The 13482-nt window shown below is 39.6% G+C and overlaps 1 protein-coding gene across 1 annotated transcript in view; it reads right to left on the bottom strand.

Moving 5' to 3' along the window:
- Nucleotides 1-12225, bottom strand: part of LOC143289193 (splicing factor 3A subunit 1-like) — a 32064-nt gene extending 19839 nt beyond the window's left edge. Inside the window, exons 1-8 of the mRNA XM_076598126.1 lie at nt 12033-12225; nt 9946-10110; nt 8127-8149; nt 7629-7753; nt 5664-5823; nt 5120-5182; nt 2116-2206; nt 676-747 (exon numbers count right to left, since the gene is read on the bottom strand). Of these exons, the coding sequence (XP_076454241.1) occupies nt 676-747; nt 2116-2206; nt 5120-5182; nt 5664-5823; nt 7629-7753; nt 8127-8149; nt 9946-10110; nt 12033-12147 (814 nt within the window). The 5' untranslated portion in view covers nt 12148-12225. The remainder of the gene's footprint in view (nt 1-675; nt 748-2115; nt 2207-5119; nt 5183-5663; nt 5824-7628; nt 7754-8126; nt 8150-9945; nt 10111-12032) is intronic.
- Between the last annotated feature and the right edge of the window lie 1257 nt (nt 12226-13482).

The following is a 13482-nucleotide window of genomic DNA, read 5'->3' as shown; positions in this document are numbered from 1 at the left end:
ATATAAGAGGGCAGGTGCAAAAGAGGATGGCCAAAGAACACCTGGTGCAGAACAGAAGAAGGACTCAAAACCTGAACCCTGTTGTTCAATACACATACATATATAGAAGAGCAACCTTTATCCGTATTCCTATTTAAAATAAATAGTGACAAACAAACAAAAAAATTTTTTTTAAACCCACAAGCAACAACCAACATGACATACTACCAGAAGTAAACAAAGACAAGGAAACAAATAAAAGTTCTCTCTGATTTTGCTAAATAAAATACAGAATGATAGTCACAATCACAAAGCAACATGCATATACACACGAAAAAATAAATAAATAAATAAAAACTGTACACACACACACACACACAAACACACACATAATACACCATGCACACACACACACACACACACACACACACACTCATACATGTATGCTTAAATATGCATGCACACTCCTCCCTCAATCTGTTTTCAGTGAAGCCTACACTTACACCTTTCTTTTTTTGCAAAGAAAAGCGAAAACATACTTTGAACCTAGCTGCTCATTTTCTATCACACACATTTTTATGACCAAAAAAAAAGAAGAAAAGAGAAAATCAGTGCTGACAACACAGGACAAATCAACGCAGACACAGTAACATCCTCATCAGAAGAGTGTCAAGAAGAGATTGAAATAACACCCACCTGTTTCATTCTGTTGGAAGTCCACAGTCTCCACCACCACAAAGTCGTGCCAGTCGATCTGTGCATAGGCCACTGTTCAACACATACCACCACTGTCAACACACACCACTGTTCAACACATACCACCATTGTCAACACACACCACTGTTCAACACATACCACTGTTCAACACATACCACTGTCAACACACACCACTGTTCAACACATACCACCATTGTCAACACACACCACTGTTCAACACATACCACCATTGTCAACACACACCACTGTTCAACACATACCACCATTGTCAACACACACCACTGTTCAACACAACCACCATTGTCAACACACACCACTGTTCAAAACATACCACCACTGTCAAAACACACAACTGTTCAACACATACCACCATTGTCAACACACACCACTGTTCAACACATACCACCATTGTCAACACACACCACTGTTCAACACATACCACCATTGTCAACACACACCACTGTTCAACACATACCACCATTGTCAACACACACCACTGTTCAACACATACTGTCAACACACACCACTGTTCAACACATACCACCATTGTCAACACACACCACTGTTTGACACATACCACCATTGTCAACACACACCACTGTTCAACACATACCACTGTCAACACACACCACTGTTCAACACATACCACCATTGCCAACACACACCACTTTTCAACACATACCACCTCTGTCAACACACACCACTGTTCAACACATACCACCTCTGTCAACACACACCACTGTTCAACACATACCATCATTGCCAACACACACCACTGTTCAATACGTACCACCATTGTCAACACACACCACTGTTTAACACATACCACCACTGTCAACACACACCACTGTTCAACACATACCACCATTGTCAACACACACCACTGTTCAACACATACCACCATTGTCAACACACACCACTGTTCAACACATACCACCACTGTCAACACACACCACTGTTCAACACATACCACCATTGTCAACACACACCACTGTTCGACACATACCACCATTGTCAACACACACCACTGTTCAACACATACCATCATTGTCAACACACACAACTGTTCGACACATACCACCATTGTCAACACACACCACTGTTCAACACATACCACCATTGTCAACACACACCACTGTTCAACACATACCATCATTGCCAACACACACCACTGTTCAACACATACCACCATTGTCAACACACAGAATCAATGGCAGACAATAACAGAAACAACATTTCATTCACATTTCAATCTGGACGTAACTCATTTCACACATTCATATCAAAACATGATAAAATCAATGTCATTTGTTCCAAACCACAGATTTCTAGACAAGTCTTCTTTTTCTTTTTTCTTTTTTTTTTTTTTTACCTTTTTTACCCCCACAAAAACTATGTTCACACTGACACACAGCCTACCTCTCTCCCTTTCAGCAGCATCCTCTTCCTTCTTCTTCTCCCGGTCTTGGAACTTGAGCCATTCCACCCTATAATTGATATCGTTGAGAACCTGACACACACATACCACAGTATTAATTTATCTGCTGCTGCTGCCAAATACCTTTTTTGCACCAACATGTTTAATGTTAAAATGCAAAGAGACGGGCGCAACAGCCGAGTGGTTAAAGCGCTGGACTTTCAAGCTGAGGGTCCCAGGTTCAAATCTCGGTAACGGCGCCTGGTGGGTAAAGGGTGGAGGTTTTTCTAATCTCCCAGGTCAACATATGTGCAGACCTGCTATTGCCTGAACCCCCTTCATGTGTATACACAAGCAGAAGATCAAATATGCACATTAAAGATCCTGTAATCAATGTCAGCGTTCGGTGGGTTATGGAAACAAGAAAACACCCAGCATGTACACACCCCAAAAACGGAGTATGGCTGCCAACACTGCAGGATAAAAAGTCATACAAGTAAAAGTCCACTCGTGTACATACGAGTGAATGTGGGAGTTGCAGCCCACAAACGAGGAAGAAAAAGAATATGCAAACACTGCAACACACCACTTGCACAACAAAAACAAAACAAAACAAAAAAAGTTTAAATTTTCACATTTGTCATTAACATTAACTGGCTTCAGTCCATGAAGCATTCTCAGGAACACTTTTGACACGTTATTACAAAATGGCCTGTTTTGGAGGAGAATGACAATGCTGTTGAGTCACACTGGAGAACATACTTGACCATGATTTTCTATCAATCTATTTGAAAACCTCATGGCAATATTTACAGTGTACAGTTTTCCTGAAGCAGTGACTAAAATGTTCTTATCATGGCAGACCATGGGCTTAAATACTACAACTTTCCAATGAATCTATCAAAGTTCCCTCAGCCCACTACCCAATTTCTTTCCGGAAATCACACACTAACTCAGTTCTGCCAGTTCTTTCCTCTGACTTTCCACACAGACGAAATAAATTTGCCAAAAAAAAACAAATGAACTGAAAATTTCCAAACTGATCAGTAACTTAACAAGTTGGTTGGCGACAAAATACACAATGTCTTCCCGTCTAATGCTATCATCCAGAGAGATGATGAAAGGTATCCATAATTTTTGTTCAAAATTTGCACACACTGATGACTTGTAAATGAAGCCATGAAGGCGCAAAGAGTTTGAAACAGATTGAATTCAGAACGTTATATAGCCACGATAGGGCCCCTTCATCTAATTCTGTTGTCTGCCTTATGACTGAGAAGAAACTGGGTCAGATGATACTGTTGACACGCACTGTTCACATAAACCAGTCAGCCAGAAAATAACTCTCCTGCTTGCAAGCACAGCAACACACTCAATATTCATTGGTCACAGTGGAGAGAGGAACGGTCAGTTATCATATATTCTTAGCTCATAAAGTCATGATGCAAATTAAGTGCCAATCAGAAACTCCAAAGATTCAAAACTTTTTAAAGCCCCAACCAGGCTCCTTCAACTGAAACAGTTGTAAGCAGTAGGGCCTCAGCTGGAGCCCCATCATCTCAAGTGAGTTTATAGGAAATTTTCTATCTAAAATTACGTTTGAATAACATACTTACCGCTTGGGCCCCATCATCTCAAGTGAGTTTATAAAAGATTTCTTTTGTTACCAGTGTTTCCCATTAAGATCAAATGTAAGGGTCCCATGGACTGTCTGTGTAAGTTTGGGGGGTCCTTCCAGGATTTTTAAGGGTCCCCATGTTCAATTATGAATAACTTCAACAATCACACATGCATGCACAAGAAAACAAACACAGGGACAATGTTAATGCCTTATAAAGTCAAAGACTTTCCTTGCTCTGTCAGCCTGCTCTTGGTTTCCACTGTACATGAACTATCATTATTTCTCATTGTCAACTATCACTTTATCTCAGCCACACCGTTAGTCTCTCTGTTCAAACAGAATCATAACCTTCACTGTCACTTGCCTTCACTCAGGCAGCATCTCTGCTGGTTTTGATATGTTAAGAAAATGACAAGCTAACACACAATATAAATAAAACCACTTGAACCCATAAAGCAACCAAAATTCTACACTTGGACATTTGGAATGCTCCCCTGCCATCGAAAACAGAAAATTTTATCTGAAAAAGTAAACAGTAGGTTCATCAGCAGTGGTGAATCACTGGATTGGTTATGCTATATCCATAACAAAAGAGAGGGAGAGAACCTGAGAGAGGGAGCAAAGAAAGAGTTTATATGTGCATCACTGCATGCATCCGTATTCAATGCAAGCCTCTCTGTCTGTCTGTGTGTGTGTGTGTGTGTGTGTTTAAAATTCAATTCTGTATGTATAAGAAAGAGAGAGAGGAAGAGGGAGACTGTGTGTGTATGCCCGCGTACGTAAGCATGTGTCTTCAACAACGGCAATTGTGTTAACTGCAACCATTCATTCTTGCCACATCATCAGCTGATGTACGTCCAGCTTAACGCTTTTTTGTGTTGCACTTCAGTGCTCAGTACAAAGTGACTGCTGTGAAAAGTGACTTGACAGAAATGGAGATCGCGCACACACCGCATGCGTGTCCCTGTGCATGTGTGTGAGTGTGTGTGTGTGGCATGTGTTAGTGCATGCGGTGTATGTGTGCGTACGCTTGTCTATGTATATGTAAGAGAGGGATATGTGATTGCTAGGCTGTGCATTTATCTGTGTGTTGAATCTGTGTGTGTGTGTGTGTGTGTGTGTGTGTGTGTGTTTGTGTTTGGTGTCTGTGTGTCACTGTGTCTGATTGTGTCGGCAATGTGTGTAAAATGTGTGTGTGTATGTGTGTGTGTATGTGGGTACATGCACACGATGTATCCTACCATCATAATGAAGTCACACAAAATGTTATCACTGTCTACATGACTGAAAGTCAGCAAACACTCATCACAAACATGTACACACACACACATAAACACACAATCACACACACACACACAATGGCAGAAGCCCTCTGATGCACTCACCTTTTTGTATCCCTGAGACTCTGCTGCCAGTTTCTCTTTCAGATTTTTGGGTGGAATCAGAATCTGCACACAGAATGAAGAAGGCCATCCATTTTGTCAACAACAAAGTCTCAACCAATGTGCATAAGTATCCAAAGATGTATTTAGCTGGTGTGTCTGGGATTTAAAAAGGTACTTATAGTTCTGCATTCAATCAGTCACAATCATATGTGGTTTCTGCATATGAAACTTATCTTGTTAATCATGGCAAAGTTGCAAAATCAATTCAGAATCAAAGCAATTCAGAATTCCCATATGACCCGCTTTCAAAAGGTGCTTAATCCGACCCTTGTCCTTGGAAGATTGTATCATAACCTTTTTGTCATGTGAAATATGTTGAATGTTTTTGTTTGCTTTAAAAGAACTGTTGTTGAAGAGACTAATAAGATATATATACATGATACAAATTGACACTAATGAAATAACTCTTAAACTTGCTGTCTCCAGTACAGGAGAGACTACTCTGCCAGTTTTCTAAGTGTCCACAAAACACACCACCGCCCACCTTTGTGTACTGCTCCACCAGCTTGGTGAAGTAGTTGAACAGACTGTGCTGGGGACGGAGGAAGTCAAACAGGTAGTTGCGCTGTTCTCGCTGCATCACTGTCGTCAGGAACTGCCGCCCGTTACGGGCCACAAACTGAGCTGTCAGCTTCACCACATCCCTGAAAACACACAACATGTTCTTTACACAACGGGGAGACTTTTTTTTTTTAAGTAATTCACATTGATATGTTTGTAACTTTATACATGTGCATAACTTTTCACATAACATGTTGTTACAGGCCACAAACTGAGCTGTCAGCTTCACCACATCCCTGAGAACACACAATGTGTAGCATAGCTCTTTACACAAAGGGAAGACTTTTTATTTTTATAAGTCACATTAATATGTTCGTAACCTTGTATAATACATGTACATAACTTTTCACAAAACAGGAAAAAAAATTTTAATATATCACTGACATTTGTAATCTTATTTTTTGTACATAACTTTTCACACACAGTAAGTCTGGTTTTCTTCAATAATTCTGCATACTTGTAATCTTACATCATTCATAAAATTATTGACTTGCACTCATTTCTAAAACCCATTTGTCATTTTAGGCAAAATAGTTTGATCAGGTTTCAATGTAGGTTGGCAATACTCCTTTGTCTCACTGTTTTGATCACTGCTTAGAAGATGGAGACGTCATGTGTTGGTCTGATGTAAATAGTCCATAGTCAGCTGCCACGAAATATGCCGTTTTATTTCAATTCAGACTCGAGTACTACCTCCCTTCATCTAAGCAGGAGTTTCACGCTTAATGCATTGTTAGAAGACATGAAGCACCTTCGGTTGATCTCAGCTTTTACTAACTCAACATTCTTGGTTGATTCATTTACCATTCACCTACAATGTTGACTAACTGGAGTGTTTAGCCATCAGTTCTATTCACACCCTATCTCAGCAGAAGGTAACGACACACCTACTGTAATTTCACTGTTATACTGACAGCCACCACTATGTTCTATTTGTTGTTTTTTTCATAGTGACCAACAGTCAAGGGGCAACAAGTGTGTACAGTCAGAGAGCTGAACCATCATCCACTCTACACTGGAATGTGTAATTTCCACTTAAAGTTCAAATACTGCTTCCACCTGTTCTAAGCATGATGACACTTGCATCATTCTTTGTTTAACAGCAACATATACAGACATTTCATGCAAAACGAATCCCTCCAGAACAGGAAATTTAGGATGGAGTGTGATAAAATATCTCCAAACTTGAAGCTGAACTTGAGTTTCAGTTTCTCAAGGAAGCATCACTGAGTCGGACAAATCCATATACACCACACATCTTTTGGGCAGATACCTGACCAGCAGCATAACCCAGCATGCTTTGTCAGGCCTTGAGTGCATGCATGTATATTTGTGTACCAATCAGAGTGGATTTTTTCCACAGAATCAGTTTGCCAGAGGACAACACTCTCGAATCCATGTGTTCTTCTTTTCAGTGCGTACGTGCTGCATACAGGACCTCTGTTTATCATCTCATCTGAATGACAAGACGCTCATTTCGATTTTCCAAACTTCAGAGAAAGGGTGAGAGCGGGTATCAAACCCAGACCATCACAGACTCTGTATTGGCACACAAGCATCTTAACCACTTCCAGATGAACTGCTCAGTGATAAAAAAAAAAAGAAAGTACTTTTTGACAAAAGTCTTTTTGTTTCTTTAAATTAGTTCTGTAAATTTCCAAGACAATGCACTACTGAACATAAATGCTACGCATTAGTTTGTTTAAAAGTGAGTGTTAACCACGTGTGCTTATGGTGTGCATATATGTGTGTGTGTATCTATGAATGCTTGTGTATTGCAAAAGAGTAATTCACGTTTAATTTATTGATTTTCCTCGATCTTCTAAGAACTTTCTGACAAAACACTTAATATAAACAACAACAAAAAAAGGAGTCCCCAAGCACTGACAACTCATAGGCTGAAATGGAAGGTGGGTCCACGATGAACTCAAACTCAGCAGGAGGGTCTTTGGGGATGAACACTTCGGGAATCTTCACCGGCTCCTGCTGGGGACGCTGAAGAATAAATGGAGCCTGCACACACATACAGCCACACATATCACACACACTTACACAGTGAAACACACACACACAGTGGAAGTAAAATAACAAACAGGTACTTGTGCCCAACACACTCTGACACACACAAAAAGAAAGAACCTGACTGCAACTGACAACAGCTTTTAACTAAGCAGAGTTATCAAACTACTTGTTTTACTTGAGAAATTTATATATGTACATTCTTAGTCATTTTCATGTATAATCTCTCTTTCACAATCACACACACACACACACACACACACACACACACACACACACACACTGTAGTATCTCTTTCCCAACTCTCGGTCCACTCTCCCCTCCACCCTCACCCTCAGTCAATCTAAGTATAGAAAACAATACTCACTTTAGGAGCCAAAGGTTCTTGACCTGAATGAAAAAAAAGAGAGAGAGGCGTACAAGTTATAATTCTGTTTGCAATTCACATTGAAAAATAAGATAATATGGCAGGTTTTCACAGAATTTGAGTCAAAGATAACTCTTGATTGATGTTGCATCAATCTTGTGAGTTTCTGTATATATTTTGAGTATGTTTTACAATCTATATTTTAAACTGTGAATTTAAAAAAATAAAAAATAAAACAACAGAATACATAATATTTCTTCAAAATGTAGTGTTTTATTTGCCTAAGACGTGATGATCATGTAATGGTCATGAGAAAAGAGAAGGAAACCATTTCCCTATTCCACAAAAGCCTTAAACCGAAGTCAAACAATTACTTGCAGTTATTCCATACACACAATTCAAGAAAAAAAAAAAAAGGGGGGGGGGGGGGGGGGGGGGGAGGGGAACTGAATCACACATTATTAAATACATACTTTTCAACCGCCAACAACAAACATTTCAAGAAGTTTACAAGCACATTTACTAGCTTCATCTGTCACCAAAGTCAGTAAACACTGGGTCACAAAATAATATATTCCATATTCCTTTCTTCTTTTTCAGTTTTTGATCCTATATTCCATATGTCATGCACAACAACCATAGTACCTAATAGTCCTGAAAATAAAGTTCAAGTTGCATTCTTCAAATTCCATCAAGAGAAGTGCAGATAGATCTTTGCTGCTGTTCCTAAGAGAATGTATTCAGCAAAAAAAAAGGTTAGTCTCCACAATTTTACACCTTCACCCCACTTCGTTTCATTCAAGATCAAAAAAGCAATGACTCGAATATGGTTGAGTGCTCTGCACATGCATATTTATCCATTCTCCAAAGCATGAAACAGAAGATAACGTGAGACCGTGAATCAAATTTCTGTGTTGTTTCGTTTTTCTGACTACAAGTACAAACGACCTTGACAAACGCACAATCATGGCATCCATAACATCTTTGTCACAGAATGCGACTTTTGGGGCCTTTTAGAAGATCTATTCAAATGCTGCATATTGCACCAAAAATCGTACTATTAGTATCACATAGGGGAAAAAAACCTCTTCAAATTGTGTTCCATGTCTTCCAAGCTTAGTTGTATTGAATATACATTCACAGAAACTTAAACAGTCTATTCTGTTCCAGTCGTGATAGACTTAGACCACCAACATATGGTCATGACAAGCAGAAACATCCGTGCTATCCATCAATTTTTCAATAATGAAGTGTTTGCTATCCCTTGCAATACTTAAATCATATAACATATCCAATGTGAGACCAAAACAAAACAAAAAATCCAAGAAAAATGCTCATGAAGCATTTTAGTTTTTGCTATTCAGCATCCTGGACAGGGAAGTGCAAAAATGGAGGCTGTAAAGCCTACCATATTGGATATCCTCTCCTCCATTCCAATATGACATACTGCTCTTCCTCCTCTCACCAGTTGTATACTAAACAGAATGGAAAAGTACTATGGTGGTTGTTTTCTTGTGATATTGTTTGTTTTTTTCTTGTTTGCTTCTTACACTTTACAGAATGCTCAATACAATGAATTGATAATCATGAGTTGGAAAAGTTCTACAAAGAGGTATAACAGAAGAAACAAAAAGAAAAAAAAACAGCAACTTTGATTTCCTTTCTCCTCTCTTCCCCTTTACCACTCACTGTCAGTCATAACATTCATCAATTTTACACATTCATCAATTCAGGATTATTTCCAAGTAATTACTTTCAGTTTTAGAATTAGAGAAATAAAAATGTACAGCTAAGTGATGAAAAGTCTACAAGAACTGACCTTTGCCCTCTTTGAACTCTTTGACCTTGTGCTGATAGTAAGCATGGTAGGCATCAGCAGGGTTCAGAAAGTTGAACTTGGGGTTGTTCACTTCATTCTGTCGGATACGATGTTCAAACTCTGGCCCATTTCTGGCAACAAAGCTGGCAGTCTTGTCGACAATATCTAAAAGACTAGGTTAAAGAGATGATAAAAAAAGTCAATGGTTCACACACATATCACCAACAGTGAGGCACAAGCAGCTGCATCAGTCATGACGAAAATACAAGCACCAGGTATATCATTATGTAGATATATTATGTAGATATCATAATATGGAAAGTTCCAGACAATTAATGACTTTGCATCAGGACAAGAACTTGAAGAAGCTCAGAGGCTTTGCAACTGGCAATCGCTCAGTTGCTGTATCACGAATTAAGAAGACTATCAACAGCAACAAAAAAGTGCAGTAATTAAATTTGTAGTTAAGTACTAAATAACAGTAGTCAATCTATTGTCAACGGCCAATATATCAGATATTCAAATCTGAATTTAAAGATAAACTTTTTTTTTTTCATTTTTTCAAAATACTATTTCAATTATTAAGTGTTTTTTATCTTAATTTCACCCATTTCAGTCCAGACACACTAATACAGCTCTCTTATCACAAATCTATACATGAGAAATTATCTCACTCATCTCATTTAACACCATAATTTGGTCAGGCATTAATCTAATGACAATGACAAACAGATATGATATATATTAACAAAAATTCAAACAGATTTGATTTTATTAGTTATCTAACTTACTAAACAGCCCTGGAGAAAAGTGTTTCTGGATCTGCACATGAAAAGACAAAAAAATACATGTAATGTTGACATCAACCTATGAACAAAATAAATACCTATGCAAATTATGTACACTTTTCAGTTATACAAGAAACACGGACAGTCAGAGATTATACTTAATTATAACAGGGTTGGATCTCAATAATCTACAAACAGAAAAATGACATATTTAAAGCTCACTGCTACCTATATAATATGTACTTTAATATGTTGGTAATCTTGGTGTGTAGCAAAGCAATCATTCACACATGTATATGCATGCACATATAATGATATATAATGGTGCTTTGTTCAATTGTAATTTAATCCATCATTCCATGCATCAGTTCTGTGACTGGTTAAATAAAACCATTTTAAAAAGGGGATTCTGACTTTCTTTTTTTTTCTTTGTGAGTGTGACTTGGAGGGGGTGTGAGAGGGGTGTCACATTTCAGAGACTAATTAAACAATAGATGAAAAATTAATGTCCATGTCTCACAATCATATAGCAACTTAGCATATGACAATGATGTGTACATGTGAACTTTATGCAAAATTTCAATACATATTAGAATATTCCATATCAGCACGTTTGTACTCTTGCCAGTTGTCTGGCATCTCATTTAAATATTTATTATTGTCAACTGCTGCTTCTTCTTCTTCCATGTACACCCATGGTCAACATTTTGATCATTATTGACGTTTTTAGGGAGTGCGCCGGGGGGTGTGGGGGGTGGGGGGCGAGGGGGGAGTCTAGTGTAGGCCTGACACCTTTGAAGAAAAGGTGTCATGGCTGGGGGGACAGGACGGTGTCTGCTGGCAGGCTGTTCCAGTCCCTGACTCAGTGACTGTGCTGATATTAATTACTTCAAACTTTGAAAGCCTGCTCTTCCTATCTACAGAAGATGTGTTCCCTGATTTGGGTTGCTGCAACAGTTGACAAGTCATCATCAGATTATGTTATGGATGTAATAATAATCATTTACAATGATGATGATAACCTATTCAGTCATTCACTGCTACTGACAAACACAACGTAGGTATTGCATTGGTTTATATTGTCTTCTGTATCGCAGCCATGGCATATAATACAGGCAGATTTGCCAAGCCTTTTTCATATTTCTACCTTCTGATCACAACTAATGCACAATCGCCATGAACATTTTAACACAACTTTTACACGTTACCATTGCAAAATTGAAATCACTGAGTTGCTCGTTCACCATCTGTGCCGACGTCATGGTTGACCAACGTTTGAAAAATCACGATAAAGGATACTCCTTACTTCCGGGGGTGGATAAATTATCCCAATCGCAGGTTTACTAAGAGCTGTTGTTTCTTCATTTTTTGGTTCTTCCGTTTGCTGTGGAGGATTAACGTCTATCGACGGCATGATTTTATTCTTTCAGGCTGTGCATCCGTCAATCGAAACGTAAGTCGACGACAAATATGGCTGACCAAAGGGACGTAACTATAATGATTTCCGAAAAGTAATTTCCGCAAACTTTTGTTGAAGACAATTAATTCTATATTGTCAATTAGTCACGACTGATATTCAATTTACACTTGAATTCGTTTGAGATTTACTTAATCTTAATAAACATTGTATTTCTACTGAACACTTTCTGTTAATCCCGATTTTTTTTTTTTAATCGAAGTTTATTTTATCTATTTACAGAATTCTGCAGAGAAAGGTCCAGTGACGGTGAGGAAAGACCCACTGAACACTGGGAAAGTCCTGTTGACAGTGGGAAAGACTACAACTTTGGATTCTGTCTTGAGGGCACATAAGACCGAATGGTTGTGTCTGGAGTGGCACTGTCTTCATCTGTCTGCAGGCAGGAGCGGTTTGGTCTGTGGCCGGGGTGTGCTCAGCAGCTGGAGGGTGGTGTCTTTTGCCGGTGGGCTCTGCAGTCATATACTGGCTGGTACACCCATTGGGATACTTATTTTAAGGCTGTCGCGAGTTGCATCCTGTGGTCTCTTTTGCCTCTGTTCGGGAGCAGTTATATCCCATGAATTCTTAATGGAGTCAGTGTCCTGTGCGTGCCTGCACCCACAGTGAACACAGCCGGCGCAGGCCTCCAAGAGTGGTGCAGGATTGTTCCAAGGGCGGTTGGAGACAGTGCTTCTCTGGGTCCTCTCCAGCACCTATGGGTGTTTCTCTTTCTTCTTTGCCTGGACTAGGCTGACCCTGAAGAAAGGTCCAGTGACGGTGAGGAAAGACCCACTGACCACAGGGAAAGTCCTGTTGACAGTGGGAAAGACTACAACTTGGGATTCTCTCTTGAGGGCACATAAGACCGTATGGCTGTGTCTGGAGTGGCACTGTCTTCATCTGTCTGTGGGCGGGGGCACTGAGTTTGGTCTGTGGGGTGTGCTCAGCAGCTGGAGGGTGGCGTCTTTTGCCGGTGGGCTCTGCAGTCATGAAACACTGACTGCCGGGCTGGTACACCCATGGGGATACTTCAGTCTTTTAAGGCTGTTGCGAGTTGCATTCTGTGGTCTCTTTTGCCTCTGTTCGGGAGCAGTTATGTCCCTTGAATTCTTAATGGAGTGTTCTGTGCGTGCCTGACCCCATCGTGAACACAACGCAGGCCTCCAAGGGTGGTGCAGGATTGTTCCAAGGGCGGGTGGAGACAACGGTGCTTCTCTGGGTCCTCTCCAGCACCTACGGATGTTTCTCTTTCTTCAGAATTCTGCAGAATCAGAGAAACATTACCAACTT

Source organism: Babylonia areolata, chromosome 13, assembly GCF_041734735.1.
Source record: "Babylonia areolata isolate BAREFJ2019XMU chromosome 13, ASM4173473v1, whole genome shotgun sequence".
NCBI lineage: Eukaryota > Metazoa > Mollusca > Gastropoda > Neogastropoda > Buccinidae > Babylonia > Babylonia areolata.
The sequence above is the reverse complement of the archived record's forward strand: the minus strand, read 5'-3'. Positions and strand labels throughout refer to the sequence as shown.